Genomic DNA, 27,959 nt, shown 5'->3' on the forward strand with positions numbered 1-27,959 from the left:
AAATACTTAGGAATAAATTTAAGGAAAAAAACACAATACTTATATACTGAAAACTTTAAAACTGCTGAGACGTTAAATGTCATGTTTATAAACTGAAGACTCACTATTGTTAAGATACCCGTTCTCTGCTGACATTTTTCTATTGATATGATAAAATTGCAATCAAAACCCAGTAAACTTTTTGGTAAAAATTGACATGCTGATCCTAAAAATTATATGGAAATGCAAAAGACCTAGAACAATGAAATAATTTTGAAAAAGAACAAAGTTGGAGGACTTAATGCTATCTGATTTTAAAACTTACTATAAAGCCACAGTAATCAATACGATGTGGTAGTGACATAATAGAACTGAGTAGAATTCAGAAATAAATCCATACATTTGTGGTCAATTGATTTTGACAAAGGTGACAAGACAATTTCAGGGGAAAGAGAGTCTTCCTGACAAGTGGTGCTGAAGCAATTGGACATCTCTGGGCATGTCAATGTCCCCAAGACCGTCCCCAGGATCATTTCACCAGGAGAACTCAGAATACAGTTGTACTCATGGCTCTGATTTATTACAGCAAAAGGACATATAGCAAAATCAGCAAAAGCAAAGATGTGTGGGATGAGGTCTGGAGGAAACCAGGCACAGGTGGCTAACAGCCCCCTCTCCCAGTGGAATCTCACAAAATGGCTTAATTCCTCCAGCAGGGAGTTACGACAATCCATGTAATATACTATCTACCAATGAAGCTCATTAGAGACACAGCCTTCAGAGTTTTCACTAGGGGCTAGTCGGGTAGGCACCTCTTCCAGAAAGAAAGTAGGTGTTCGGGTAAGTCATGTTATTTATACAAACAGTTTAGGAACAACGAGCCCCTCTTATCAGTTCTGGGAATAGTGAGAACTCTCCTGAAATCTGTGTTTCCAGACACCAGCCACAGGTCAACCTTTCAAGCAGGCCTTTCTAAGGACAGGCACCTTAGGTCTGTTATGGTAACTCTTTTCTCCGTAGTAGGCAAAAGACAAACCTCAAACACCAATACTAAGCCAAAAACTCCTAGAGGAAAACACAGGAGAAAATCTTCATGACCTTGGGTTGGGAAAGTATTCTTAACTACACATCAAAAGCACAATCCATAAAAAAGAAATTGATAAATTGAACTCTGTTGAATTTTAAAACCTCAGTGCTTCAGAATACACTATAAAAAATAAAAAAAAGAAAGAAAAGATAAGCCACAGACTATGAGAAAATATTTGCAAATTATTTACCTGAGAACTTGTATCCAGTATATATAATTCTGTGCATTAAATAACAAAAAGATAACTCAACTTTTTAATGGGCAAAAGATATGAATAGACATTTTACTAAAGAAGATACATGAAAGGCTAATATGCATATGAAATAATGCTCAAGCCTTCCAGCAAAGATGGAAGCATAGGTGGACATGCTCCACCTCCTCATGCAACCACAAGAATTTCAACTGATCTCAAAACAAAAGACACCCAGAGCCAGAAAAATCGAACTGTGTGTAAGTCTGACAACCAAGGATTTAAAGAATCCACATTCATCCAGATGGGTAGGAGAGGCAGAGACATGGGTCGGGGCAGAGAGGACGTGATATGGCATGGAGAGGTGGCAGTGGGAGTGGAACAGGCAGTCCCACACTCACGTGTAGTGGGTAAAAATTGGGATGGATACCTTTGGAGGAAGCGAGCCCAGCCCCAGGCCACCCACACAGCCCAGGGTTCTAGCACCAGGAAGAAAGAGCCCCATAACTTCTGGCTGTGAAAACCAGGGGTGGCTGGGACAGCAAAAAAACTGCTGGTTTCTCAGGAGAGTCCATTTAAAGGGCCCACATGGACTTAGAGCGAGCCCAAACCTACCCACTCTGGGAATCACCGCCAGGGCAACAAAAGGGAGCCAGTCGCATACGGGAAGTGGGTGAAATGACTGGAAACAGAGAGAGTGCGGGGCAAACCTCTAGAAGCCAGTCAGTGGCACTGACCCTTCCCCAACCCCTCCCCAAACACAAAGCCACTAAGCAGTGAATCAGGTCCCCGGCCCACGCCACAATGAATACCTATGGCTCTACCCTATACAACTTAACAGGTGCACTAAGACAGGGGGCCAAAGCAGCTTTACCTAATACACAGAAACAAACACAGGGAGGCTGCAAATTGAGGAGACAAAGACATATGGCCCAAATGTAAGAAGAGAACAAAACACCAGAAAAAGAAATAAATGAAATGGATATAACCAACCTATCAGATACAGAGCTCAAAACACTGGTGATCGGGATGCTCATAGAACTTACCGAGTAAGGCAAAAATATAAGGCAAGAAATGAAGGTTACACTAAGTGAAATAAAGAAAAATCCACAGGGAACCCAGAGTGTAGGGAAGGAAGCCAGGATTCAAATCAATGATTTGGAACATAAGGAAGAAATAAACATTCAACCGGAACAGAAAGAAGCAGCAAGAATTAAAAAAAAACAAACAAGGAAAGTATAAGAAGATTCTGGGGCATCTCCAAAAGTGCCAATATCCAAATCATAGGGGTGCCAGGAGAAGAGGGAGAGAAAGAAATGAAAAACTGATGTGAAAAAAATAATGAAAGAAAACTTCTCTAATTTGGAGAAGGAAATAGGCATACAAGTCCAGGAAGCACAGAGAGACCCAAACAAGTTGGACTCAAAGAGGACCACACCAAGACACATCATAATTAAAATGCCAAAGGTTAAAGATAAAGAGAGAATCTTAAAAGCAGCAAGAAAAAAGCAGACAGTTACTGACAATGGAGCTCCCCTAAGGCTGTCAGCTGACATCTCAATATTACTGGACCTACAACCAATATTACTCTATCCAGTAAAGCTAATCATTTAGAATAGAAGGGCAGGTAAAGTCCTTCCCAGACAAGGTAAAGCGGAAGGAGTTCATCATCACCAAGTCATTATTACGTGAAATGTTAACGGGACTTATTTAAGAAAAAGAAGATCAAAACTATGAACATCAAAATGATAAACTCATAATATCAACAACAGAATCTAAAAGACAAAAACAAAGCAAACTAAGCAAACAACCAAAATAGGAACAGAATCATCGGTATGGAGATCATTCGGAGGGTTATTAGCTGGGAGGGGGAAGAGGGAGAATGGGATAAAAGGTGCAGGGATTAAGAAGCATAATTTGTAGGTACAAAATAGACAGGGTAGTGTTAAGAACAATATAGGAAATGGAGAAGCCAAAGAACTTACATGCACGACCTATGGACATGAACTAAGGGAGTGGATTGCTGGAGGGAATGCGGTATCAGGCAGAGTGGGGCAAAAGGTGAAAAATGGGGACAACTGTAATAGCACAATCAATAAAATATACTTTAAAAATACATTATATTCTATAACTGAAAAAAAAAAAAGAAATGATGCTCAATATGACTAATGAATAGGGAAATGCAAACTCAAAGCATGAGATACCAATACACACCCTCTAGAATGGCTATAATAAAAAAGGACAAACGACCCTGGCTGGTGTGACTTAGTGGATTGAACGCTGGCCTGCAAACCGAAAGGTTGCCAGTTCAATTCCCAGTCAGGGCACGTGCCTGGATTGCAGGCCAGGTCCCCAGGTGGGGGGTGTGCAAGAGGCAACCTATCAATTTATCTCTTGTACATTGATATTTCTCTCTCCCTCCCTTCCCCTCTTTCTAAAAGTAAGTAAATAAAAATCTTTTAAAAGAAATGGCAAACAATAACAAGTGTTAGTGAGGATGTAGAGAAACTGGAACCCTCATACGCTGATGAATGTAAATGGCACAGCCACTTTGAGAACAGCTGGGTAATTTCTAAGAATGTTAAACATAAACTTACCATCTAACAGAGTAATGCTGCTCCTATGATCCATATGAGGGAAATGGAAACATATGTCCAAACGAAGGCATGTATGTCAACATTTATAGTAGCATTATTCATAAGAGCCTCAAAGTGGTAACAATCCAGATATCCACTAACTGGCAAATAAAGATGCAGTCCACCCACAGAATGGAACAGCGTTAAGCAATACGAAGGAAAGAACTATACTCAAGTTCTCCAGCAGAGGTTTTGACATAGACTTAAAGACCTTACAGGTGCTCCCTCATTTTACAGATGAGGAATCACTGCAAAAATACTTGTCAATGAAAACCAAGGACCAAACCAGGCCTTGCTGCACACACTGCCATGAACCATCCAGGCAGGTCCTCAAGTCATCCCTCCGACTGAATACTAAAATTTATGCTTATTTCATGTATGAGGACATCTGAGGTTCATCAGCCAAGAGCTCCAGCCAGAGAGACGGTCCCTGACCACCTCCCCATCCTCACTGATGAAAGTCCAGCCCCCTGCCATCAGCCTGCTTTGCTCATCACCTGTTCACCTTTCCTTCAGAGAGCCAAGTGTTAACCCTCCCCTACAGTCTGTCCTCCCCACTGCGGCGGCTCCTCCGCACAGCTACGTATCTGGACCCACGAGTTTCTTTCCCTTATGTATTTATGTGTCTTCTCTCTCCCTCCTTTCACCAAACTCCTCCTTGACTAACCAAACAACTTTGCCTCGCCTCCTCAGAAAGAGCCACCTGCCCTGGCTGCAGATATGATGGCATCTGCCCTGTTACTGCCCAATGAAATCTTCACATGTATGTCTGGGCACCACCCCCGCCCACCCCCGCCCATCCCCAGCCAGGCAATGAGATGCTGGAAGCTCAGCTTGGTAACTATCATTGGTTTGGGGATTTTTTTGGGTCATGATCATCAGTAACAAATACATTTATATCTCAATGCAGTACATGTACACACTCATAAAATGAAATTCTCATAAAATCATCCTTTGCCATACATGGGATACATGACAGTACAGCCTCTTCTACTCTAACAGCTTGCTTTATTAAACACAATGGTATCTGCAACTCTCCAATTCTGATTCTCTCACACCAAGTGGGTGTGCGATGATTCCACTCATTTGTGATACCAACTCCTGGAGCTAGCACAGACCCCACAACTATTGGCTTGGTGCCAACAGACCACCCCACTTCAGGCACCAGGTCCAAGTACAGGGCACCTATACTTCCGACCAACCAGTTATAAATCAAGGGCTCCTATAACCTCCTCCTCAAGTTAGATAATTCACTAAAACAACTCACAGAACTCAGGAAAACACTTTTAATTAGATCTACTGTGGTTTATTTTAAAGAATACAACTCAGGAACAGCCAGATGGAAGAGATCCATAGGCCAAGGAGGGGCATGGAGGCTGGATACCATCTCTGGGCATGCCATCCTCCCAGCACCTCGACATGCTCACCAACCGAGACCCTACACCCCATTGGTTAGGGTTTTATGAAGGCTTCATAGCTGGATAAATCACTGACCGTGGGCAATTGAACTCAATCACCAGCTCCTCTCCCTCTCCTAGAAGGTCTGGGACTGAAAGTTCCAACCTCTAATCAGGGTTGGTTTTTCTGGCAGCCAGTTTCCCCTCCTGAAGGCCCCCCTCCCATCAGGAGACATGCCATGGGCATACAAAAGACACGCAGCAGAGTCTGGGGCTCTTAGGAGCTCTGTGCCAGGAACCAGGCACAAAAACCAAATGTTCATTTTTTATTATACCATGACAGCAACCCATTTAATAAATTTCATTACATATCATGGGTCATAACCTGCTGATTATAAAACCTGTATCACAGAGATGTTACTGAGAATACTACTGATTTACTAGCTGATAGCGTCCACAAGGATGCTTAGAAGAAAATTCTCCCAGCCCTCAGCGTACGGAATGGCTTCTTCTTAACAACGGGTCTGCTTTTGGCTAATGGGTATAGAATGTGTTCCAGATCACATTCCCTTCTTCACACCGCTTTCCGGGAAGCTCAGCAACAAACTGCGGCCCACGTCTAATAAAGCATGTAGGGTTTTGTAGCATGTACTAGCCTTACTTCTAGCCAAATCTCTTCTTCATTCTTCTTCCTCTGTCCCCATGTTCTCATTCGCTCCTGTTTTAATCTCACATGTACAAGTGCGTTAAGGTGCCTCAAATCCATTTTGGAATAAGGTGAGAAAAACAATTATAAACCTTTGCCTTGTATTTCTCCTGAAACCTGGCATAGTCTTTTCCACACGGTAGGGACTCTTTCATCAAATTTCAGTCGATGAAAGAACAAATGGCAGAATAAAGACCACTCTCTAGAAGCAACAGTGGGGTTAGGGGAGAGACGGAGGGGCTGCTGACTGAGTTCTAGGTGGCAGAGTGAGTCCAACTTAGATATAACAATTTAGACCCTGAGACCCCTTATCCAAATACTTGGAGAACCTCCAAATTGCCATCAATTTTTCCACTTCTACGTATTTATTTGCCACATCTCTTCCCACTTGATTTGGCTACAATTAGACTTCTTTGTGTGGGTCACTCTAAAAAGGGTTGGTGGCCAGGCAGGACTTGGTTTCCACAATGCTGACCTTTGGGCACACCGGTGATTTTCAACATTTTTCATCTCATTGCACACATAAATTAATTACTAAACTGCTGTGGCAACCAACAAGTTATATTTTTTGCTGCTCTGACAGAAAACAGATATAATCTTGATTGATTTACAAAAATAATAATAATAGTAGTAATTACCTACCCTTTTTGCTCCAAAGTCGCTTTTTTTAAAATATAGGTTTTTTCCCCTTTAAAAAAATACTTTAAAGATTTTACTTATTTTTAGAGAGAGGGGAAGGAAGGGAGAAAGAGAGGGAGAGAAACATCATTGTGTGGTTGCCTCTCACACGCCTCCCACTGAAGACCTGGCCCACAACCCAGGCATATGCCCTTACTGGGAATCGAACCCATGACTCTTTGGTTCACAGGCTGACACTCAATCCACCAAGCCACACCAGCCAAGGCCAAAGTGGCTTTTTTAAAAAGCAGGTGTCTATACTTGTATATAAGAATTTCTGTTACCAAGAATTAACCAATCAGACACAAACTTTATTATGTGACGTGACCAATAAGATGCAACTCTATTATATGCCCTATATATTTATGGTTCAAGACAGGGCATTCAAACTGGATGGCTATTGTTCTGTTGGCTGTTGTCATTTATTATTTGACAGTCTAAAGGGAAAGAGGTCAGTGCCCCTGACCAAACACTCAGGTACTGTATGTTTTAAAAATTCTTGCAGCACACTGGTTGAAAGTCACTGAGGTAAACAGATGATTCAGAAATCTCCTACAGAGTTTGAGCTGTTTCTAGAACAGGTAATGATTTTTCACTGATTCACAGGACTTCATAGTGGGAAGAGATTTTTCAAATAGGGGACACCAATTCCCTATGGTGCATGTGCTCAGATTCTCTGTGCCTAGGCTGGCAGAATAGCTTGGGACAACAGACAAGAATAGATTCAGCTCAAGTAAGGAATTAAGACCAGGGCCTTGGTGTCCTCAAAGCTGATGCCTGTACCTGAGCTGCCTTTATAGATAAAAATGAATGGCTTCTATGGGCCCATTGGAAGAACAGGGCTTTTCTCATCTTTGCCTTGGGTGTGCACATCCTGTGAGGCCCTGTGGTCTGGTAGCTGGGAGGCCCTGAGGCCAGCTGGGATGAGGCAGCATGCATTTCAGCTCTTTCCTGCCAAGAGTCTCCACAGCCCCCCTAGACCACCAAGAGAAGGCCTACTCCCTTAGATTTTTCATAAAGAGCATGTGCACACTGCCAAAGTCCAGAACCAGAAGGTGTGCTGCTTCCTTTGTCTGAGCGATCAACCTACCAAGTGTGAACAGGAAAAGGAAAGCCACATTCAATTGTTTCCTGAGGCTACTGACCACATCTGCACAAACTGAGGTTTTCCTCGGTTTGAAGCTTCTGAGGCCTTTTCCACCATAAGAAGCACCTTTGTGATAAAGGCTTCTCTGCCCCACGTCCAAAATTTCTTGAACACCCCCACGTTTTATCTTTCAAAATGCATATGAATTTTGCATTCCAACCCATATATCTCCATTTGTTTTAGTGTAATTTTTTTCCAAAGTCTTTTAACAAAATTGTCCCTCCAGGAATAAGCATCACAGACTTGCACGAGCTTCACAGGCCTTGGAGCAGCGTGGCCTTAATCCATCCGACCCCAAATTCTGCTCTGCCAGGGATTCTGGGAAGCTGGAGCAAGTGCTGCCTGGTGCCCTCCTGTGGGCACCGGGCTAAGGCCGTAGGTCAGCCAGTCTGATACGACATCAGCCCCCAGCTCATCTCTCAGGGAGGAAGGCAGTTCTCAGAGCTGGAGCAGGCCCCAACGGCCATGGACAGCTCACCCACCCCATTGTACAGACACACACTGGCCCCCTTCAGAAGTGACAGTGTGAGCAGTCATTAACCTCAAGTCACTCTCATTACAGCCAAAGCTACCCCCAGTTACCCCTGGCCCAGAACCTCATGACACTTTGGTCTGGAGGTCACAAACTAGAGATTAGTGGGACTTGTTCACTTGGCTCTCAGGGTGTTATTTTTCCCTCCCTTGACAATATTTTAAAGGTAAACTATTAGAAGAGTAAAAATTTTAAAAATGTCAGATCTCTAGCTTCTCCTGAAGGAAAAAAAAAAAAAATCTGAAGACCTGGTAACGCTGGCTCTGTCCTCCATACAGGGCAAATTGCAGTTGTCCCCACAAAAAAAGCATATGTCCTGCACTTTGCCACAGTTCCTATCACTCCCTATTGTCTCATAGCACCGGTCCCAGCCCTTCATTCTTTTCCACGCCCACCAGAACCCTGTGGGCCTCAGAGTGGCCCACCCCTGCTCCAGCCCAACAGCTACCAGTACAAGAAGGGACCATGAAGCCCAAGGAGGTTAAATGACTTACCTACCCTTGTTCAAAGAAACAGTTAATTAAAGCTGAACTATATGGCAACTTGTTTTACCTTTCACAAAGACCATCTCCATTTCAGAGATCGTCACATCATCACATTTCTACCTCAGCTTTTCTCAAGGAAGGGAAGGGAACAGGAAATGAGAGAGAACATTGTCCTTGCATAGCCTGAAAAACTACATTTAAAATATCCGAGATCCTCCTAATCAAACTCCAGGAAGCTCAAGGACTCTTGGCTGACAGATCAGAGAAGACCTTGAAGAGGTACAAAACCTGGCTCCTCACAGTGCCCACCCAGCCTCGTAGCCCCCTTACCAATGCAGGTAAGGACTGGGACCCTTGCATTTCTGCACTTTGAGGGACATCTTGCCAAATGGCCTCCCCCCACACATATTCCAACTGCTCTGCCTTCATCTGGGGGCTGTGATGGGTCATGTGTGAAAGTGAAAACAGACAAAGACAAAAGGACCCAATTTATAACTGAGATTACCCTTCCCGACAGGGACAGCCACCTCACCCACAGCACACCTACAGGGCTACGGTTGGGCTTGGCTAAATGCCCTATTTGTTTTTGGGAAACCGTGCCAGTTGAGTCAGATTAATAAATACCTTCGGCGTTTCCTTTGACAACATTCTCCAGAGAGGGACACTTTGAACCTTTAGGTCACTGTGGGAATCATTAACACCACTCTACCCCCGCCCTGCCACCTCAGCCGCTGCCGACTTCACAATGAGCCTGAGCCAAGGGGCCTCAGACAGGCTGTTTGCTAGTGTTACTAGCAGAGCAGGCCACACCACACCACCCTAGAGCTCACCTTAGAAACACCAAATCCCCTGGTCAGAGGGCCTCCCTGACCGCTCCCTGTCTCTAAGGCCACAGCTACCCTGTGTCAGCCCGCATCACATTTCCCCTTCATCAACATCCCAGACACATCGCCTCCTGATGCGACTGGATTTGTTTACTTGGGTAGTTGTTTACTAGGGTCATTCCCTCTTCCCCCTGCAAGAAACTAAGCATCTTGAAAGCAGTTTTATTTGAATTACTTGCAGCTTTATCCTGGCACTTCAAACATTGCTTGCCTCTTAGTAGGTACTCAGCAAATCCATTTGTGGGGTGAATGAACAAGCAAATCAACTGTAGCCCTGCTCTGGGGATACCACAAAGTCAGGGCTGCCCACTTGTCCCCTCTGCCACAGAGCTGGCCTGTGAGAGTGTCAGCCAAAACCTGCAGCCGCAGCATAGCAACGGGCCATGCCTGAGGCCTTCCCAGCGTGGCAAGTGCAGCCCACGGCAGGCACTCCTGAAAACAAGGGCCTCTCCCGCGTTGTGTTGGATGCATTGTGGTCCACAACGCTGCAGACCTGACTGTTCCCTGACTTCTCCGCGGACAGGAACACTGGTGGACATTTTAAATGGTGAAATGTTACAATATTTTCCTAGTCTCCTCCAGTAATAATCTCCCTTCCGCCCTGTTACAGAAGTAGCTGGAGAAGAGGTTCCCAGACATTTGGCCACCCTGGGACTTGTGTCCTTTGCTAGGTCCATGAGTAACAAAACCAACACAGGCAGAGCTCTGTTGCTCCTGACCGAGCAGTAGGTTCAGGGGTTGCTTATATTATTCTTCTGGGCCTCTGCAGGTATTCCACAATAAAAATAAATGAAAGTAATGAATGTACTTCATAAAAGAACATTCAAACACCGAAGGGAGTAAAATGAAAAGGAGAGTCACCTTCCCCCCCTCAACTTTGGTCTTGCTCCCAAGAGCCAACTATAGTAACAGCTTCTTTTTTCATCCCTTTAGGAAATAGTCTGTGCATAAACAAAAACAATAACATGTATAAATTCCTTAAAATAAACACAAAGCATGCTGTCCTGCAACTTTATTTCCATTTACTGTCTCAGAGATCTTTCCTAAGGAGCAAATACAGAATGATTTGGAAATGAATTTAGCCCAAGTTCACGGTCAGAAACTCACCTCCTGTTTATTGAGTGCTCAGGTGAGTGGCCCCTCTGTGGGGAAGTTGGTCCTGCCAATCACACACATCTGCGCCTACCAGAGTATTGTGGCTCCTTTATAAACACCCGGTTTGGTATATTTGCTTTTCCCAACCACCTCTGAGCCATCTGGGCTCCCTAACGCTGAACCACTGGGAACACCTATAGCCATAGGCTTCCACGTTTCTGGGTTCCCTGCCAGGGTTCAGGGTTCAGGGTTCCGGGTTCCGGCAAGTGCTCCACATTTCTTTCTGAGGCTCCAGGAGGCATCTGCCTCACTTCCCTGGGCAGCAGGCATGGGGCCTGCCTCGACTACCAGGTACAGAAGGCAGCACGGGGCTGACAAGGGTTAGCCCCAGAACTCTGAAGGAAGTTCAGAAGAGGAAGCTGGCACATGATCTTGCATTGCACTGAAGTGTGTGGACAGGGCTTATAGCTGCCTGTGACACAGGTAAGGCTTCACTGAGTTCTCTGCTTGATAAGTAACTATTTTACCACCAAAGCATAATAATGAGTGCTCCAGGCACATGGGGTTGTATTGGGCCCCTCTCGTCAGAGGGATGGACACTGGCAACAGAAATGTCCCCACTCCCTTCTTGCTGTCTTCCTTTCCTGTATACATTCAACACATTTACTAAGGAGTGACTCTAGACCAGGCACAGTGCTAGGGAGTAGAGAAAGTAGACGAGACCCTCAGAAGGCAGAGAAGAGAAACATGGACACAGTAACTGGACATCCCCCATTGCCCCTGCATCCCCAGACACATGGACAGACTAGGTGAAATACTCGTCTCTAACATAACCAAGTTGTAGCCAAGAAAGCGCCTACTCCAGGTGCCAGAAAGGAGAAGGAAACCCAAAGCTAAAACCGAGAGGCGGACCGAAAGCTGGGCAGGCCGAGGAGCTTAGGGAATAGATGGCAGGCCTCGGGGGGAGGATGGGCTCCCAGCCAAGGCTGTGGAGCCAGCGGACACCTACTTCAGAAGGTTTTCTGCTCCAGTTCTCATCCGCACGGCTTTCAGGATCTGCTGGTTCAAGGCAGCCCTCTGATTCTGCAGTTTGCTCCGGCCAGTTTGTGCAAGGGGATTGCAACCCTACGGGACAAGGAGAGATGCCCCATCACAGGTCAGCCACTCTAAAATTGATGACAATGTTTAATGTAACAGAAGACGATTTTAAAACTAAATTTTTTCTGAAAATAAAAGTAACAACAACATGGGAAATATGTAAAATATTGGAAAGATTTTTTTTTAAAAGCCACTTATAACACAATTCCAAAACAGCTACTGTAAATTGGTTTCTTTCCTCCCCATGTATTTTATATACATGTTACTTTTCCACATCAGTGGCTATGTCGGGAGTCCCCAAGATGACCCCTATGTTTAGAGATTTCCTAGGACTCACAGGACTCAGCATGCAGTTGTACTCATGGCTGAGATTTATGACAGTGGCTCAGTAAGGACACACAGACGGACAGCGGAGGAAAAGGCAGAGGCGGAGTCTGGAGGAATCACTGTATAGGCTTCCTTGTGCGCTCTCCCATGGTTATTCACACCAAGCACGCTCTTCTCTCAGCAACAGGTATGCACTGTCTCTGCGCAGGTTGGCCCATTTGAGAATCAACACCCCGGGTATTAATTGGGGGCTGATCACAGAGGCCCCCTCCTGCCTAGCATGTACCAAAACTCCGTAATTCTAGGCTTCCAAAGGAGAGTTGGTGTTCATTATAAGTCACATGTTTTTACCATCAGTCTAGGCACAATAAGCTGACTTTATCAGTTAGGGGATGGAGGCAACACTCCAAGAGCCAAGTTCCCAGCCTACGGGGGAGGAGGGGCAGGCGGTGGGGTGTTGTGGGGGGCGGGGGCAACCTTTCAAGCAGGCCTTCCTAAGGCTAACAGCCTCAGGCCTGCTAGTTAACCCTTTCCTCACAGAGCACATAAAAGTTATCATGTTTTTTCACTTTATACTCTATCACAAAAATTTCCTTTATTATGCAATGTTCCTAAAAACAATGGTTTCAATGGTTGTATAGTATTGCCTGCCTCTTTTTTTATTTGCTGATTTTAGAGAGGGAAGAAGGGAGGGGAGAGAAAAAGACAATATTGTTGATTAATTGTTTCACTTTTTTATGCATTCACTGGCTGATTCTTGTAAGTGCCCTGATGGGGGATCAAACCCACAACCTCGGTGTATCAGGATGATGCTCTAACCAACTGAGCTACCTGGGCAAGGCTGCTCCTTTTTTAAGATTTACCATTTTTGTAGAGTTGGACAGTTAGATTGTTTCCAAGTATTTGCTATTATATAATTATTTGATGCATACTTGTAAACATGAAGCTTTATAAACCTCAAGTTTTTTATTTCTAGGGCAGTATGATGGGGTCTAACCTCTTCAAGGGCCCCCATGTACCAGAGCCCAGTTTTTCTTCAGGAAAGAAAAGCATTTCTTATTCTCTGTCCCCTTCCCCCTGCCTCCGTGGGCAACCACTAATCTACTTTGTGTCTGCATATATGAGGTCTGTCCAGAAAAATTCTGACCATTGTTAAATATAATGAGAACAGCTTGAGGGATTGAGCTACATGGATGTAACCTGGCAGCCAAGGAGAATGGACTGGAATGCATGTGTGAACAACGACGACTCCACTGTAGTAGTCAGTGGGGGCAGTAGACACCATTGAGTGAACATGTATACTGTGTGGCCGTCGCATTCAAAATGACTGAGCAAGTAGAGCAATGAATCTGCATCAAATTTTGTGTTAAGCTTGAACATTCCTCCACAGAAACTATTCGGATGATTCAGAAGGCCACAGCTATGGGCAGCTGGTGATTGACAGCTTCATCACAACAAGGTGCCTGTTCATGCATCATGTCTCATGCAGTTTTTTGGCAAAACATTAAATCACCAAGGTGACAAAGCACCCCTACAGGCCAGATTTGGTGCCCTGTGACTTCTGACTTTTCCCAAAACTAAAATCACCTTTGAAAGGGAAGAGATTTCAGACCATCAATGAGATTCCAGAAAATACAACAGAGCAGCTGACGGTGAATGGGAGAACTATGTGAAGTCCCAAGGTGCCTACTTTCAAGGGGACTGAGGCATCCTTGTCCTATGTACAATGTTTCTTGTATCTTCTTCAATGAACATCTCTATTTTTCATATTACATGGCTGGATACCTCCCGGACAGATCTTGTATTTGCTTATTCTGGACATTTCGTATAAAGGCAATCGTAGAAAATGTGGTCTTTGTAATGGGCTTCTGTCACTTAGCATAGTTTTCTAGGGTCATCCATGTTGCTAGCATGTCAGTCTTTCATTCCTTTTTGTCCCTGATTAATGCTCCACTGTATGGATCCACCACATTTATTTATCCACTCATCAGTTGATGGATATTTGGGGGTGCTTTCTCTTTTTGGCTATAGTGAATAGGGTTGTTTATTTGTGTGTAACTTTTCATGTTGATGTATGCTTTCATTTCTCTTGGCTATATACCTACGAGTGGAACTGCTGGGTCATACGGTTATTTCTATGTTTAACCATCTGAAGAACTGTCACACTATTCTCTAAAGTGGCTATACTATTTTACATTCCTACCAACAGTGTATAAGGGTTACAATTTATCCATACCCTCCTATTGGGCTTATTGGCCATTTGTATATATTCTTTGCAGAAATACCAATTCAGATGTTTTGCTCATTTTTAAACTGAACTACTTGTCTCAATTTATTTGTAGAGTTGAAAAATATTGTTTTTAATCTGTACCAAGTTGGTTTATTTTTAAGATTTTACTTATTTATTTTTAGAGAGAGGGGAAGGGGGAGAGAAAGAGAGGAAGTAAAACATTGATCCAAGAGAGAAATATCAATTAGTTGATGTTTCTTGCACATGCCCCAGCTGGGGACCAAACCTGCCAACCCAGGCATGTGCCCTGACCAGGAGTCAAACCAATAAGTTTCTGATTTTACAGAAAGATGCCCAACCAACTGAGCCACACCAGTCAAGGCCTACGCTAAGATGATATGCAAAAACAGGTATCCTTGTGTCTTCCAATCTGCATGTATTATTAGTGAAGGTAAACATAGTTTTTTCATGTATTATTGATCACTCGAATTCTTAATAAATTATCTGTGTTCTCTGTCCATTATTTCCTGGGATATTTGGATTACAATGTTTCATTCTGAAAAGTTTAAGATCCAAATAAAAGTTTGATTCCCACCCAGCAGGTAGAAGCCCTGGGATCTGAGTCAAGGCTCCATTCCTTTTTGAAGCTTATCTTGAGGTTCTGCCCACTGACAGGGCTCTGGTGATGCACTGGGAGGGGCTGACGAGCAGCATCAGCGAGAGAACTGCCCTTCCCCTCCAGCTGCGTCATTGCCGTGGCAGCTCTTCACACACCGAGCCTCCCCCACCTATGCCCAAGTCACACCCATGGCCTCCACCTGCAGGAGGGAGAAATGGTTTATCTACGGCCCCAGCCTTCTCCGGGATTCCCGTATCAGTGGCCTTTGGACTAATAAGTCAGAAATGAGTTATGTTTCTCTTTCCACAAAGGTTTCTCATTCTTACTTCCCAGCTGGCTGCCATCAACCTGTCCCTTTACACAGCCCTCCAATTTCAAGGTACACAGAGATTCAGATCTGAGTTGGAATGATCTTAAAGTTAACATCTTTCAAATTACTAAATGATTCCTGATTTAAAATAAAAATCAGAAAACTAATTGTCTTTTTTCAGATATGATTAAACCATATTTAATATTAAGCTAATTTAATATTAAAGAGCTAAAATAATTGCCAGCCTCTTTCCTTTTCCACTTCCTAAAATTACTGTAAGGGAGAGTTCAATCTGACTCAAAATTACACAGTTCATCCAAGCAGTGTTCCATTTGACAGAGAAGCTTTAATAACTAATTCCTTTATGTACTTTCTCAGAGCTAAGATAAGCAGCCATTCTAGCTCATGGATAAGAACTTTTCTTTCTCCTATGCTTTACCCAACTTCTGGTTGGCCTGGAATTGCTACACCCTAACCAGCCCACAGATGTGGGCTCAAGTTTCTAGATAAGACATAGGAATGTTTAGGATTAGATTTGACTGAGTAATTGGACACAAATGAAATTACTTCTTACTGACAAATAAGAATGCTGGGCCTACTGGAGACACCAGAAACGCCCACGGGGTTATTGGGAAACTTCCCAGAGCCTTGAGAAGTGAATCTGAGAAGACAGTGAGACAGACCCCATCCCCTGAGATCACTAGAGGCTGTGTAGCCATCCACGTCCACTGGCCCCTTCTAGAAGTTCTCTGCGGGTGGGAAACCACTGTCCTTGCCCACTTCTTCGTTCTTGATTTAAAGCTTTAGAGCTGCTCCAAAACTGGAGTTTGTGCCAAGAACCGTGGCAGCACCTGCTTGGCCTGGAAACCTGGAGTGGGGAGGGGGCAACTGAATCGCCCTGGCCTCCAGGATCACTGTCTGCAAGCCTTACAGTAAAGTGAGTCTTACCCCTATGAGGGGTCTGTTGGTTCCCTTACCAGACTGAAGCTCGGGTATTTGCATCAGTTTCAGAACATGGAAGGATGGTCCAACTCAAGGGCAAGTAGAACCTCCACCACCAGCCCTGTGGGCATTTCCTACGTGTCAGACAGCTGATGTGGACGAAGAATCTCGGATCCCACACTCTGGTGGCTAGGGTTCGAATGAGCTACTGAGAGGTGAAGTAGAAGCAGTAAGGGTGGGCGTGGGATTTGAGCCCGTGTCCTGCCTGGCACGCTAAGATAGGCCGTGAGGCACTGTGAGCAGCAGGAAGGTGTGGGAATGCTGGGGCAGCTCACCTGCCAATACCCACACACCCCTCACACGCTCCCTGGCTGAGGGCTGCCTGACATCATTGTACATCCTTTGGGCACAGCGACGTGTGTTCCTCTTTCCCTCCTCACAGCCCGGCATGGTCAGACATGGTAAATCCCTACTCCTACACCTCCTTTCCAAGGGGAAGAACATCTGACTCACGCCTGGACACTTGGGAGATCGAAGGCCCCAGTCTGAGATTGGTTCAGGGTGAGCACCTGACACACAGGACAATCAGAACCCTCTCAGGCCTCGCTTTCCCTATCAGCTGTGAACCTAGCAGGGCGTGAGGCTGGGCAGCGGTAGCCACATTACCATGGCAGGGGAGTGTCTCCCCAGAAATGAAGACAACCCAGGGGAACAGAGCTAAGAAACTGAGTCTCGATGGTACCATTTGAGCCCTAGATCAAGCTGGGCCTGAAGCCATTCCTCTGGACTTCTCAGTTACAGGCGCCAATGCATTCACTTTTTAAATTGAGGTATAATTTGCAAATAATAAAAGATATAGATTTTAAGTATAGCTCATTGAGTTTGGACAAATATATAAACCTATGTAACCACTACTCCAATTAAAAAAAAAATAGAACATTTCCATCACTGCCAGGCAACCAATACTCTGGTCATCATAGACTTTTGCCTATTCTAGAACTTCACATAAATGGCAAACGGTATGTATTTTTTCCTGTCTGGCTTATTTTGTCCAATATTTGAGATTCATCAATATTGTTGCACCTAACAGTGGTTTGTTCTTTTTCAGTGCGAGTAGAATTTCATTCTAGGGATACTTCATCAGTGTTTATCTGCCTAAGCCATTTGGGATTGGATTTTTCTGGCACCTGCAACTTAAAAAGTCCTGACTTAAAATAAGCCCACGTAGAGTGAAAACTCTGTATTTGTCAACATACACCTACACGCCCTTAGTGTACAGTCAGATTGTTCAGCTGGGAAACAAGTATTGAAGAACAGCACCTAGGCAAAAACTGATTTGATTTGAAAGAAAGAGAAGGATACTTAATTTACATCTGCAGAGATTGGCACTGAAAAGGTAAATAGGCCAGGCCACTGGGCAGGCAGACACAGAAGAAATGGATCAGTCTTTCCTCCCAGACTGGGGGCCTGCTCTGGGCGGTACCTGGCGCCTGGCCACCCCCACCCCCACCTGGAGAACCAGTGGGGTCCTTCTTATACACGGCCACAGATAAAGCCCACATGTGTAGATGTGTTTCCAGCAAATGGAGGGCACAGTGTGAACTTGGGGTCTCCAGGTCAGAAATAAGACTGAGGGAGGGACAACAGTGCAGGGTCTCCTGGCTGGAGGCCCTCACACAGCGCACGGGAAAGCAGGTACTTTTTGCTGCTTTTCTAGTGCAGATATTTTCTCTACCTCTCTCACTCCTTCCTTAGTTACATCGTTCCTCACTCAAACACCAAACTGGAAACAGAATTGTTTATGAGTTAGCCAGAAGCTGTCAACCAGGAAACACAGAGAGCATACAACACCCTGCAATACACACATACGTTTCATTTAACTCTTCACCTCACACCATCGATCCAGGGCAGGTTGGATGAGCAGAACCCAGGTTTTGCACACCTATAAAAATTAAAACATGATTCTTGTAATGAGCCCTCCTGCCCTTCCTGGATCTCCATCAGGATTGGAAGCCGAGGTTCAGCTGCCTGCCTCCAGCATCACAACCCATTCACCCACAATATGAATCGGCACTCAGCCATACCTTCAATTAGAGGCACCCTTCAGTCAGTTCTACAAATCTTTATAAACACTCTACTGTGTGCCACCCAGTTATTTTTCAACATGCTGAATGAATAACAAAGATTTACAATCATGAAAATTTCGATGAATTAAAGGTACTTCCAGTCCCAACTAATGACCTGCTTACCTCAACCAAGAGTCACCAAGAGTTAACAGTCCTTATCCAGAGGGTGATGACTGTGTGGGGTGGGGTGGGGTGGGGTGGGGAGGTGGCTGGTATGTGTGTTTTTGTACACTTCTGTAATTACCTTTTCTATAGCAATTTATGTTACTTTTGCAGATAACTACTTCTTAAGTGGCTTTCGATCACCTGCCTTTTCTCTTTTTACAATCCAGTTTGAACCCTGGGACTTTCTGAGGGCATATGGCCACAGTAAGCTCCCTGGACGTGACCAGCAAGGCCAGGAGGACTGACCTCTCTCCCCGTCTCTGGGGCTCCCAGCTGGAGACCTCACTCCTGCTGGCACCCCCTGCTGCCGGCTGCGGCAGACACCCAGTCCTCTCTCTGGCTGCACTACACCTGCAGTTTCACTGTCCTCTGTGGCCACCTCCAACGTGGCCTTTGTATCACGAGACTCGGGTATCTGAGCCAAACGAGGAAGTAGTGATCAGCCTAAAGCCAATGCTTGGTCTCATCAGGTGGTGCCTTGGAATCTGTCCAATTAGCCCCAGGAAACACAGGACATTTACAGGGTTACAGTTCATCAAGTTGACTCTCTGAGTCACCACGAAAATTCTGTTTCTGCCAGGGGACCCCTCTGGCCAGGATCCTACGATGTGAGAAGGTATTTGTCAGACACACCTCTGGGCTGCCCCTATGTGCCAGTGCAGCTAGGCAGACCCTCACCAAGGCCATGGTCAGCTTGGGTGCATGCAGCCTGGGCTTTAGAACTTGTCTCTGACCATGGTGGGGTCTGGGGGTGGGGGAAGACAGCATCACAACCCTTCACATCCCTCCTCCTCACTCCCCCCCTCACCTGGGAAAGGATTCAAGGCTCCAAGGGGATAGGTCCAAATCCTCAGGGACATCATCACTATCCAGGTAAAGCTGGAGCTGATGAGCCCCATGACCTGTGCTCCGTGGACTGGCCCAGTAAATGGCTTCCCCACACACGTGTATGACGTGAAATTATACCCTGCTAAGGTGAATGGTGCAGGGAAAGAACTAGAAGCTTCTGGGCTCGGAAAAAAAATAAAATCTCCTCCTGCCTTCTGTGCTGGAGACTCCAGGAGGCACAGAGTAAACAAAGGCCATAAACCAGGACACCATGAACCTTGGGGCCCTGTCCGGTCTGGAGGTTCTGTGAACAAGAAACAACTTCTCCTCCAGCTCCTGAGTAAAAACAATGGAGCTAAATTCATTTCGGGTCATTAGTGTTCCCAGAGGATGCAAAGGCAGAGATAAGGACTGACAATGCTGCACTTTGTGCGACTATCTTCTTCCACGCAGTGCTAAACCCTTTCATTTAGGCCCTTTCAACAGTCCTGGGGAACGGCTTTCTCTAGTTTTTCTTGGCCAAAAACAGGTTTTCCTTCGGGTTTTGGGACTACAACACCTGGAGAGCCCTGGAGACGGCCCTGCTCTCAGGATGCAGTGTGTTAGAAACTTGCATTACTCTGCATTAACTATAGGCTAGAACACACACTCTTCCAAGACTTTCATTAGGATAAGCATAAGAATCTGCGGGGAAAGCAGCTCCATTTCTACTGGTCATTACTTTAAGAAAGTCATTTGTAGTACTAATTTTATAAAGCTGTACTTCATGTAAACATATTAATGTAGAGGAAGAAAGAAAAAAAAAAACAGTGAGAAGCCAGAGAAGAGTGAAACATATTGTGATAGACCAGACAGACAGTGTTCTGTTTTTTGTTTTTAATCCTGAGACCCCCATATGCTGTCAGCCCAGGACACCAGGGTTTGTACGGAGCAGGGCCGGGGTAGGGGCAGGGGGGCCAATTTGTGTTTGTATCCTTGGTTTCTGTACAGCCAAGTCACATACAACCTAGGAAGACCCTGACTTTTCAGTGGGCTTCCCTCTCTGCCAATGATTGCCTCACATTTCAGGGACCACGTCCAGCCAGCACAGTGGACTTTTAGGAAATTAGTCTTCATTGTATGTATAAGTCACACAAAACAGACCTGAACCTGTAGATATGGGCTGTGGACTTCCCCCCAGTCTCCATTTATTGCTTTCTGGACTAAAGCAAAAAAGCCGATTCCTGTCCAAGCATGGACCCAGCAATCAGATAAAGTACCAACTCCCATGACTGTTGAGCACCCCAGGACACGGGGCCCACTGTGAACACAACCTATACTGAATCAGGGTTGAGTATGGCCCAGAACCTGACAACGATCGGCCTCAGAGCTGTCCCTTAATAAATACTTTTGGAATGGATGGAGCAGAATGGCATTTTCAAGAAAAGAGGAAGGGGAGGGAAGGTAGGATAACTCAACTTTAGTAGAAACTAACTTGGTCCTGTAAGGGTGAGCAAAATCCCAAACGGCCAAAGACAGGATGGGGGAGTCTTCTCGGTGGCGGGGAGCTGTATGATGCTCTGACTGGAACTCCTGCCTGGAAGGTCCTCCCCACTCCTGGTTGGCTCTCCCAGCCAACAGTGCAGCAGCTACTTCCAATCCTCGCCTCCCCACTCTCCTCCTTGGACCCCTCCACAGTTTCTCTTCTGCCCCCTGAATCTTCAACAAGCCCAGCTCACCCAACTTTTTCATTCAGCTTTAAAAAGGCTCTAGGCTTCCTTATTCTAAAACAAACTCAACTGCTTCTCTCTTCTGTAACCCCATCTCCCTCCAACAGCTATCTTCTCTGCCCTTTTCCCCCTGCAACTGCCACAGGAAATTTTGACCCCAACTCTCCACCCACTGACTTACTAACAACCCCCAAAGGCCTAAATCCTAAAAGACTTAGTCTTCTGACTTGTCAACCTCAGCTCATCTCTCCACCAAAAAGACTTTCTTTTGCCCTGATTGGTGTGGCTCATTTGGTTGGAGCAGCATCCCATAAACCAAAAGGTTGTAGGTTCAATCCCTAGTCAGGGCACCTACTTGGATATTTCTTTCTCTTTCTCTCCCCACCCCACCTCCTCTCTCTCTAAAAGCAACAACAAAAAAATGTCCTTGGAAGAGAATAAAATAAATAAATAAAAATAAAAAGACTCTCTTCTCTCAGCTTCCTTGACACTGGTGCCACCCATCTCTCTGCCTGTCCCTTAGGTGGAGGTACTATTCCCTTCTCCTTTGGGTCTTTTTTCACAATATCCCACACTGGTGCCCCCCAAAGCCACATCTCCAGCCAGAGTGGTCTCAGGGTTACAAGGTCCATGGAGTGAACTCCCCACTGGGACCACCACATGGGGGCTTCAATTCCACCTGCTCCCACACCCACATTCTGGGTTCCCCAAGTCAGTGAGGCACATGACCATCCACCCAGACACCTAAGGAGACATTTTGGATTCCTGTCAGCACTATCTCCCAACCATATCCTGTCCATCAGTTCTTCCCTTTCCTGTGGATACTGCTGTTGTTCAGGCCCTCATTTCAGCCTACTCACTGGGATCACGGCCTCCAGTCTGAGGTAGATAAAGAGAACAGGATGAAAGAAAAGCTCAACTTTAGTAGAAACTAATTTGGTCCTGTAAGGGTAAGCAAAATCCCAAAAGTCCAAAGGCAGGTTTGGGGAGCCTGCTCGGAAGGCAGCTGTATGATGCAAGCTGGTAGGAAGGATGGGTGGTGAGGCTGTATTTGCACAGCACTTTATATAACTGACTGAAAAGTCATCAAATAGTCCATGTGTCAGAGTAGGAAGGGCAGAGACAACGGAGATCACAGGGGGCTACCCCCTAGGTTCCCAACTCTAACTCCTCCCTGCCTGGCTACATCATTGCCTCACCCCAATACCCCACCAACCAACAACTCAGCTGTCAGTTATCTTTTGTGACATGAATCTCACATGTTTCGTCCTGCATTAAACACTTTGATGGATCCCTAGTTCTCTTCCCATGTATCCAGGAAGCACTTAAACCTCCACATCACAAGCATTCACTATTCCATGCTTTTGCTCACGCCATTCCCTCTACCTGATGTGCTCTATCTCCCCTCCTTCACCCTTCTCTACCTTTCATTCAAGGAGCATTTGTTTTAGGTCAAACTAACTCATATCACAGATCAGGAAGGGTTCAACGTCAGCACCTTTTATCCTCATACAAAAAAATGTTCTTTGGATGAGTATGATATAGCACAATGATCGTTACACGGTCTCCTTTTCAAAAGAGATGCTTCTCATTGTAAACGAGTGATTCACCTTATTTTGTACCCATTCTTTTCTTATCCGCTACCATAGAAACTGCATCTAAAAAACAATCCAACTCTGCATCCTTTCGTGGCTCCCTGGCCATCTACTCTCTGCTCTGCACATCCTCCCCCTGGAAAACCTGTTCTAGAAGACTTCGGCACAGAACCCTCACAGGTGTTGTTCACCTCTTCTGCCCCTCCCCCAGTCACTTCCCCACAAAGGCGCTGTAGGTCCAGACCTCCACCTGTTCAGAGAAACAATTCAGGGAGCAAATGAAGTCCCAGGAAGAGGTAGCAACTTGCTGGAGGCTACAGAGCAATTTTGTGGGGGTGGCAGTCAGGCTCCGGGGCCCTAGGAGCAAGATCTAGTGATTCCCAGGCTTTGCCTCCTTCTGCAGTTCCACAGCCTATGATCCTCTGTCCCAAATGCCACACATAATTAGAAGTTATAATCCTGTAATTCCATAATGACATCTTTGAACTTAAATATACCTTAAAACTACTTTTTTTTTAATGTTAAGAGCAATTCACTTAAAATTTTTTTTTCTCCACTCTGTCCTCACCTGTTTCCAGATTCCCCTCCAGTCCTGACCATCCCCCAGGGCCACTGCTCCTCAGCAGAGAGCAAAAAGCCTCACAAGGAAAAAGAAGGGAGATGCCAAGTCTATTTACCACTTGATCATTAGGCTTTTAACAATTAAGAATTGATTGTTCTGTGGAAACAGTTTCACTTCCCTATTTATAATTACACACTCTTTCGGTCATGTATCTTATTTTTTTAAAAAAAGCAATTACAATCAACCCACCCACTCAAACCTGGCCAACCTCCAAAGGCTATTTTTAGACTGGCAGGGACCTGCAGGGAGGAAGGGTGGAAGGTGTCACTGTGACTCCAGGCGCATAAAGCATCTTTGTAGCTCAGGCCTTGCCACCTGCGGGTATCCAAGAGCCCCCGCTCCTCGGGCTAGGGTCGTTTTTTGAGGGACTGGGCAGCAGACTGTCTCTCCAGGCTGAGAGGCCTGTTTGCGTACCGAGGGGCTCCTGGACATGCCAAGTTCCCACGAAGCCCACACTCGCCCCGGGTTTCTCCAACAACGAAATAAATCACACGTTTGCCGCGTTCACGCCCTGCCCTCCAAGGCAACTTGGGGTAGAGGAGGGAGGCGACGCCTGAGGTCACCTCCCACCAGTAGCTCTCCCTGCCTTCTAAAAAATCAAAGAAATGGGCACTGGAAGCATTCTTCAGGCAAAAGAAGACTGCCAACCCGCCTGGGGTGGTCCTTGTATCTCCAGCCGCGTCCCGGCCAAGCGCTCGAGTCCTAACGCCCAACGAAGAGGACGACCGGGTCCCCTCCCCAGGCGCACCCTCGCTGCCCCATCCTCCGCCCGCACCTGCGCGGGACCGCCCCGAGAGACCCTCCCTCGCCTCTCCCAGCCCCGGAAGCCACCTGCTCTCCGCCGCGGGGTACGCGGCGGCCCCACCCGTCCTCACCGCGAGCCTCAGCCCCGGCCGCCCCAGGCCAGCACGCTCCCTCCATCTCCGGCCTGGTCGACCCTGGCCGCACGACCCCCGTAGCCCCCTCCACCGCCGGGGGAAAGAAGGTCTGCAGCCCGCAGCTTGCAGCCCGCAGCTCGCCTCCCGCCCGAAGCCACCAACCTTTCGAAAGTAGCCGTCGTTCTCCTTCTCCAGTGGCTGGGGGGCCGTGGGCAGCAGAGCGTCAGTCATGCTGGCGGTTCGGACACGGAGAGCCGACTGAGCCTGGGGAGCCGATCTGGCCAAAGAGGGCGCCCAGACCCGCCCCGCCCGCGCGGCCGCTCCTCCAGCCCCAGCCAGGCTCGCCGGGACCACGCCCCCTGTCCCGCCCCGGCTCCTGATTGGCAGAGCGGAACCGGCGCCCTAGGCGGGAGGCTGGCCGCGCGGAGAGCTGGGATCCTTGGGCACCAAGCTTTCCTTCTCCGAGCCTCGGGGACCTACTCTGGGCGTCGCGGGTCGTTCAGCCCTGTGGTTCAGGGGCGGGGCCGGGTGTCTGTGGCCGCGGCTAGGCCTAGGCTAGGAACTCGGTCCCTTGTCTGGAGCCGTGGGGGCAAATGCAGGGAGGAGCGCAGGCTCCAGAGAGGATTGATCAGACACAACGCTAAGTCGAGGGCGCAGCTGGAGCGCTGGACTCTGGGCTAAGCGGTTTGGGGCAGCCTGCCGACGGAAGGGACCCCAGGGCCGAGTCCAGGAAGCTGAGAGGGAGCTGGTTGCCCCACCGAGGGTCTTGGCTGGGTGACTCAGACCCGTTGGCGCGGTGTTCTACTCCCTGTCCCCACCCCCTTTGCTGAGACTGGAGGAGGATCGGCTGGGAGATACAGACGGCTGTGTGAGACGGAGTCTGCCCACGAAGGGTTTTGTGCTCGAGAGACTCGGCGGATGTCCTTGAGCACGTTTCTTAACCACCACTTAAAGCCTCAGTTTTTTTCAATTGCAAAATGGGACTGGGTCACCCTCTCTCTGGCTGGCCTAAAGTATTACAACGAAAACGCGTGTGAAAGCTCTTAGCTGGGTGAAGGGACGCTTCTGGCTTAGCCAAAGAGGAAACTCCGGGGACGGGAATCGCCCTGCTCCCTCACCCGCCCTCCCACCCCTACCCCCACCACCGCCCCCCCAATCCCCGGCTGAGATAGGTTCGGGACAGATACCAGACAGAACAGGGGCCCACAACCTTCGGCCCGAGCCGGAAGCTCCCCGCCACAGGGGCCACGCACCTCCTTCCTGCAGTCACAAAACCCTTCCCACAACCAAAGGACACCTTTGTGCAGTTACCACTGCGTTTGGCGGTCACGGTAGATGCCACAGGTAGAACAAAACAATTTAATTTCAAAACAAGCCAAACGTTTATTTCTCTTAAAAAAATTAAATTAAGGGGGGAGGGGAGAAAAGAAGGGGGAAATGGGGACATCTGTAATAGTGTAAACAAAATAAAGAAAAAATAAAAAGGAGGTGCATCAGGACATGTTTGAAAGTTTTAAAATAAGTAATAGCAACAACCAAGAACCAACAACCAAGTAAATGTCAAAAAAATCCACCTGTCACTGCCAACTCTGAGATGCTGCACAAGAAAAGGCTTTTCTGGAAAGGATTGTCTTAGTTCTAAGAAAGAACCTGGAAGTTTTAACCAGCTCGGCGCGGGGACAGGTGTATGGGGAAACGAGCAGATGCAAAAACTTCCCTTCACTATTAAGGTCAGGTGATGAGTATCGAGCTAATTTCATCATGTTGGTCATTTTATAATCGATCCATTGACCTGTAAAAGTACCAACCCCGGACTGGGAGTTAAAATCAGTTGTTTCCATCTTGGGGATCCTGGGGTGGTGAGTCATGGGGGTGTCCAACCTGGGCAAGCAGCCCAGGTGGCTATGAACGTGGCCCAACACAAAGTCATAAATCTACTTAAAACCGTTTTTTGCTTATAAATTTCCGTTAGTGCTTGTGTAGTTAATGTACATTTGTAATACTACTACTGTTACTACTACTGCTCCTAATAATAAAGTTACCAATGGGAATTCTACTCTAGCCAGAATGTTTATAGATGTAATGTTTCATTCCCACAACTTTCTGCAAGTAAGTGGATAAAATAATCTTAATTTGAGAAACCTAAGGCTCAGAGAGTGAAATGGCCAAGGGCACACTGCTCTGTGACAGAGATCAGTTTTAAGCCGGGCCTGCTGACTCCAGTCATTCCTATCACCTTCAGATTCTTGTCATCTTCTACCACCTTGAAGCTCCAATCACCTTTACAATTTGTCTCATATGTGTATGTGTCACATGTACTAAATTTGCTCACTTTAAACAAACTTATTTTATTTTATTGATATTAGAGATAAAGGAAGGGAGGGAGAGAGAGAACAAGAGAGACAGAGAGAGAATCATCGATTTGTTGTTCCACCTATTTATGTGCCCTGACTGGGCTCAAACCGCCATCTTGGAGTATCTAAACTCCAAGGATGTTGCTCTAAACAACTGAGCAAACTGGCCAGGGCACAAACTTTATTTTAAAAGACAACTCTGTCATAACCCTAAGCAGAAAACAAGCAGCACTTTGCCATGTAGGGAGATACACATAAAAGTTAATACAGTGATAGCCCTGGCCAGGTAGTCAGTTGTGTCCTCTCAACACTCCAAGATTGTGGGATCAGGGCACACACAAGAATCAACCAATGAATGCATAAACAAGGGACAACAAATTGAAGTCTCTCTCTTTTCCATTTTTAAAATCAACTTAAAGAAAAAAGTTAACACAGTGAAAACCACAATCTGAGCTATTTAACCACAGTCAGGCTATTTAACCTAGCCTGACACCATTGCCTTCTTGAACTGCTTATTTGATTAAAAAAAAAAGCAAAAGAAGGAAGCATATGTAGTGTAACAGACATTATCAGCTTACTCTAAGACTAGCTCCTGAGCATCTCTGGAAGAAACGGAGCTCTTCTCTGAGTCCCAGCAGTATCTCCTGACTATGTGAGCCATTTACGAATCACGCCTTGGGCCATGCAGAACCAGACATTCTCATGGTTCTTTGCAGGGGAACCCACAGGCCTGACCCCATATCTCTGATCCTACTGTGATCAAGAATGAGAGCTGCTAAAATAAAATAAAATAAAATAAAATAGGCCTGGCTGCATAGCTCAGTTGGTTAGATCATCTTCCTATATGTCAAAGTTGAAGGTTCAATTCCCAGTCAGGGCACATACAAGAATCAACCAATGAAAATATAAATAAGTGGAACAACAAATTGATGTTTCTCTCTCACCCTCCTGCTCTTTAAAATCAATAAATTAAAAAAAAAAACACTTTAATTCTACATAAGCTTATAAATTTGTCAGCAAAAATAACTTAAAATAATGGCTGACTTGTCCTAACATCTCATTAAGTTTTCATGAGTAATCTGTCAATGTAAGAAACATCCAAATACGTAGATTTGGATTTTTACGAGTTTATTTGAGCCAAACTGAGGACAATTGCCTGGAAGCAAAACTTCAAAGGATTGAGAAAATACTTCAGAAAATGGCAGTTTCACCTTATTTTATACATTACAATCAAAACAGGAGGTGTAAGGGGGTTACCTGAAATTCCTCGGTGATAGATTAGGAAGGGTTGGATAAAAGAGTTAAATGATAGGCACATACTTCTTTTACATAGGTGGGTA

General features: G+C 46.0%; 1 protein-coding gene across 1 annotated transcript in view; it reads right to left on the reverse strand.

The window, feature by feature from the left end:
- Positions 1-24,542, reverse strand: part of RHPN2 (rhophilin Rho GTPase binding protein 2) — a 54,897-nt gene extending 30,355 nt beyond the window's left edge. The window contains exons 1-2 of the mRNA XM_054588981.1: positions 24,428-24,542; positions 11,826-11,941 (exon numbers count right to left, since the gene is read on the reverse strand). Coding sequence (XP_054444956.1) covers positions 11,826-11,941; positions 24,428-24,496 — 185 coding nt within the window. The 5' untranslated portion in view covers positions 24,497-24,542. The remainder of the gene's footprint in view (positions 1-11,825; positions 11,942-24,427) is intronic.
- Between the last annotated feature and the right edge of the window lie 3,417 nt (positions 24,543-27,959).

The sequence above is a fragment of the Pteronotus mesoamericanus genome, unplaced genomic scaffold (genome assembly GCF_021234165.1).
Source record: "Pteronotus mesoamericanus isolate MK-2021 breed Mesoamerican mustached bat unplaced genomic scaffold, CSHL_Meso_final scaffold_165, whole genome shotgun sequence".
In the NCBI taxonomy this organism is placed as follows: domain Eukaryota; kingdom Metazoa; phylum Chordata; class Mammalia; order Chiroptera; family Mormoopidae; genus Pteronotus; species Pteronotus mesoamericanus.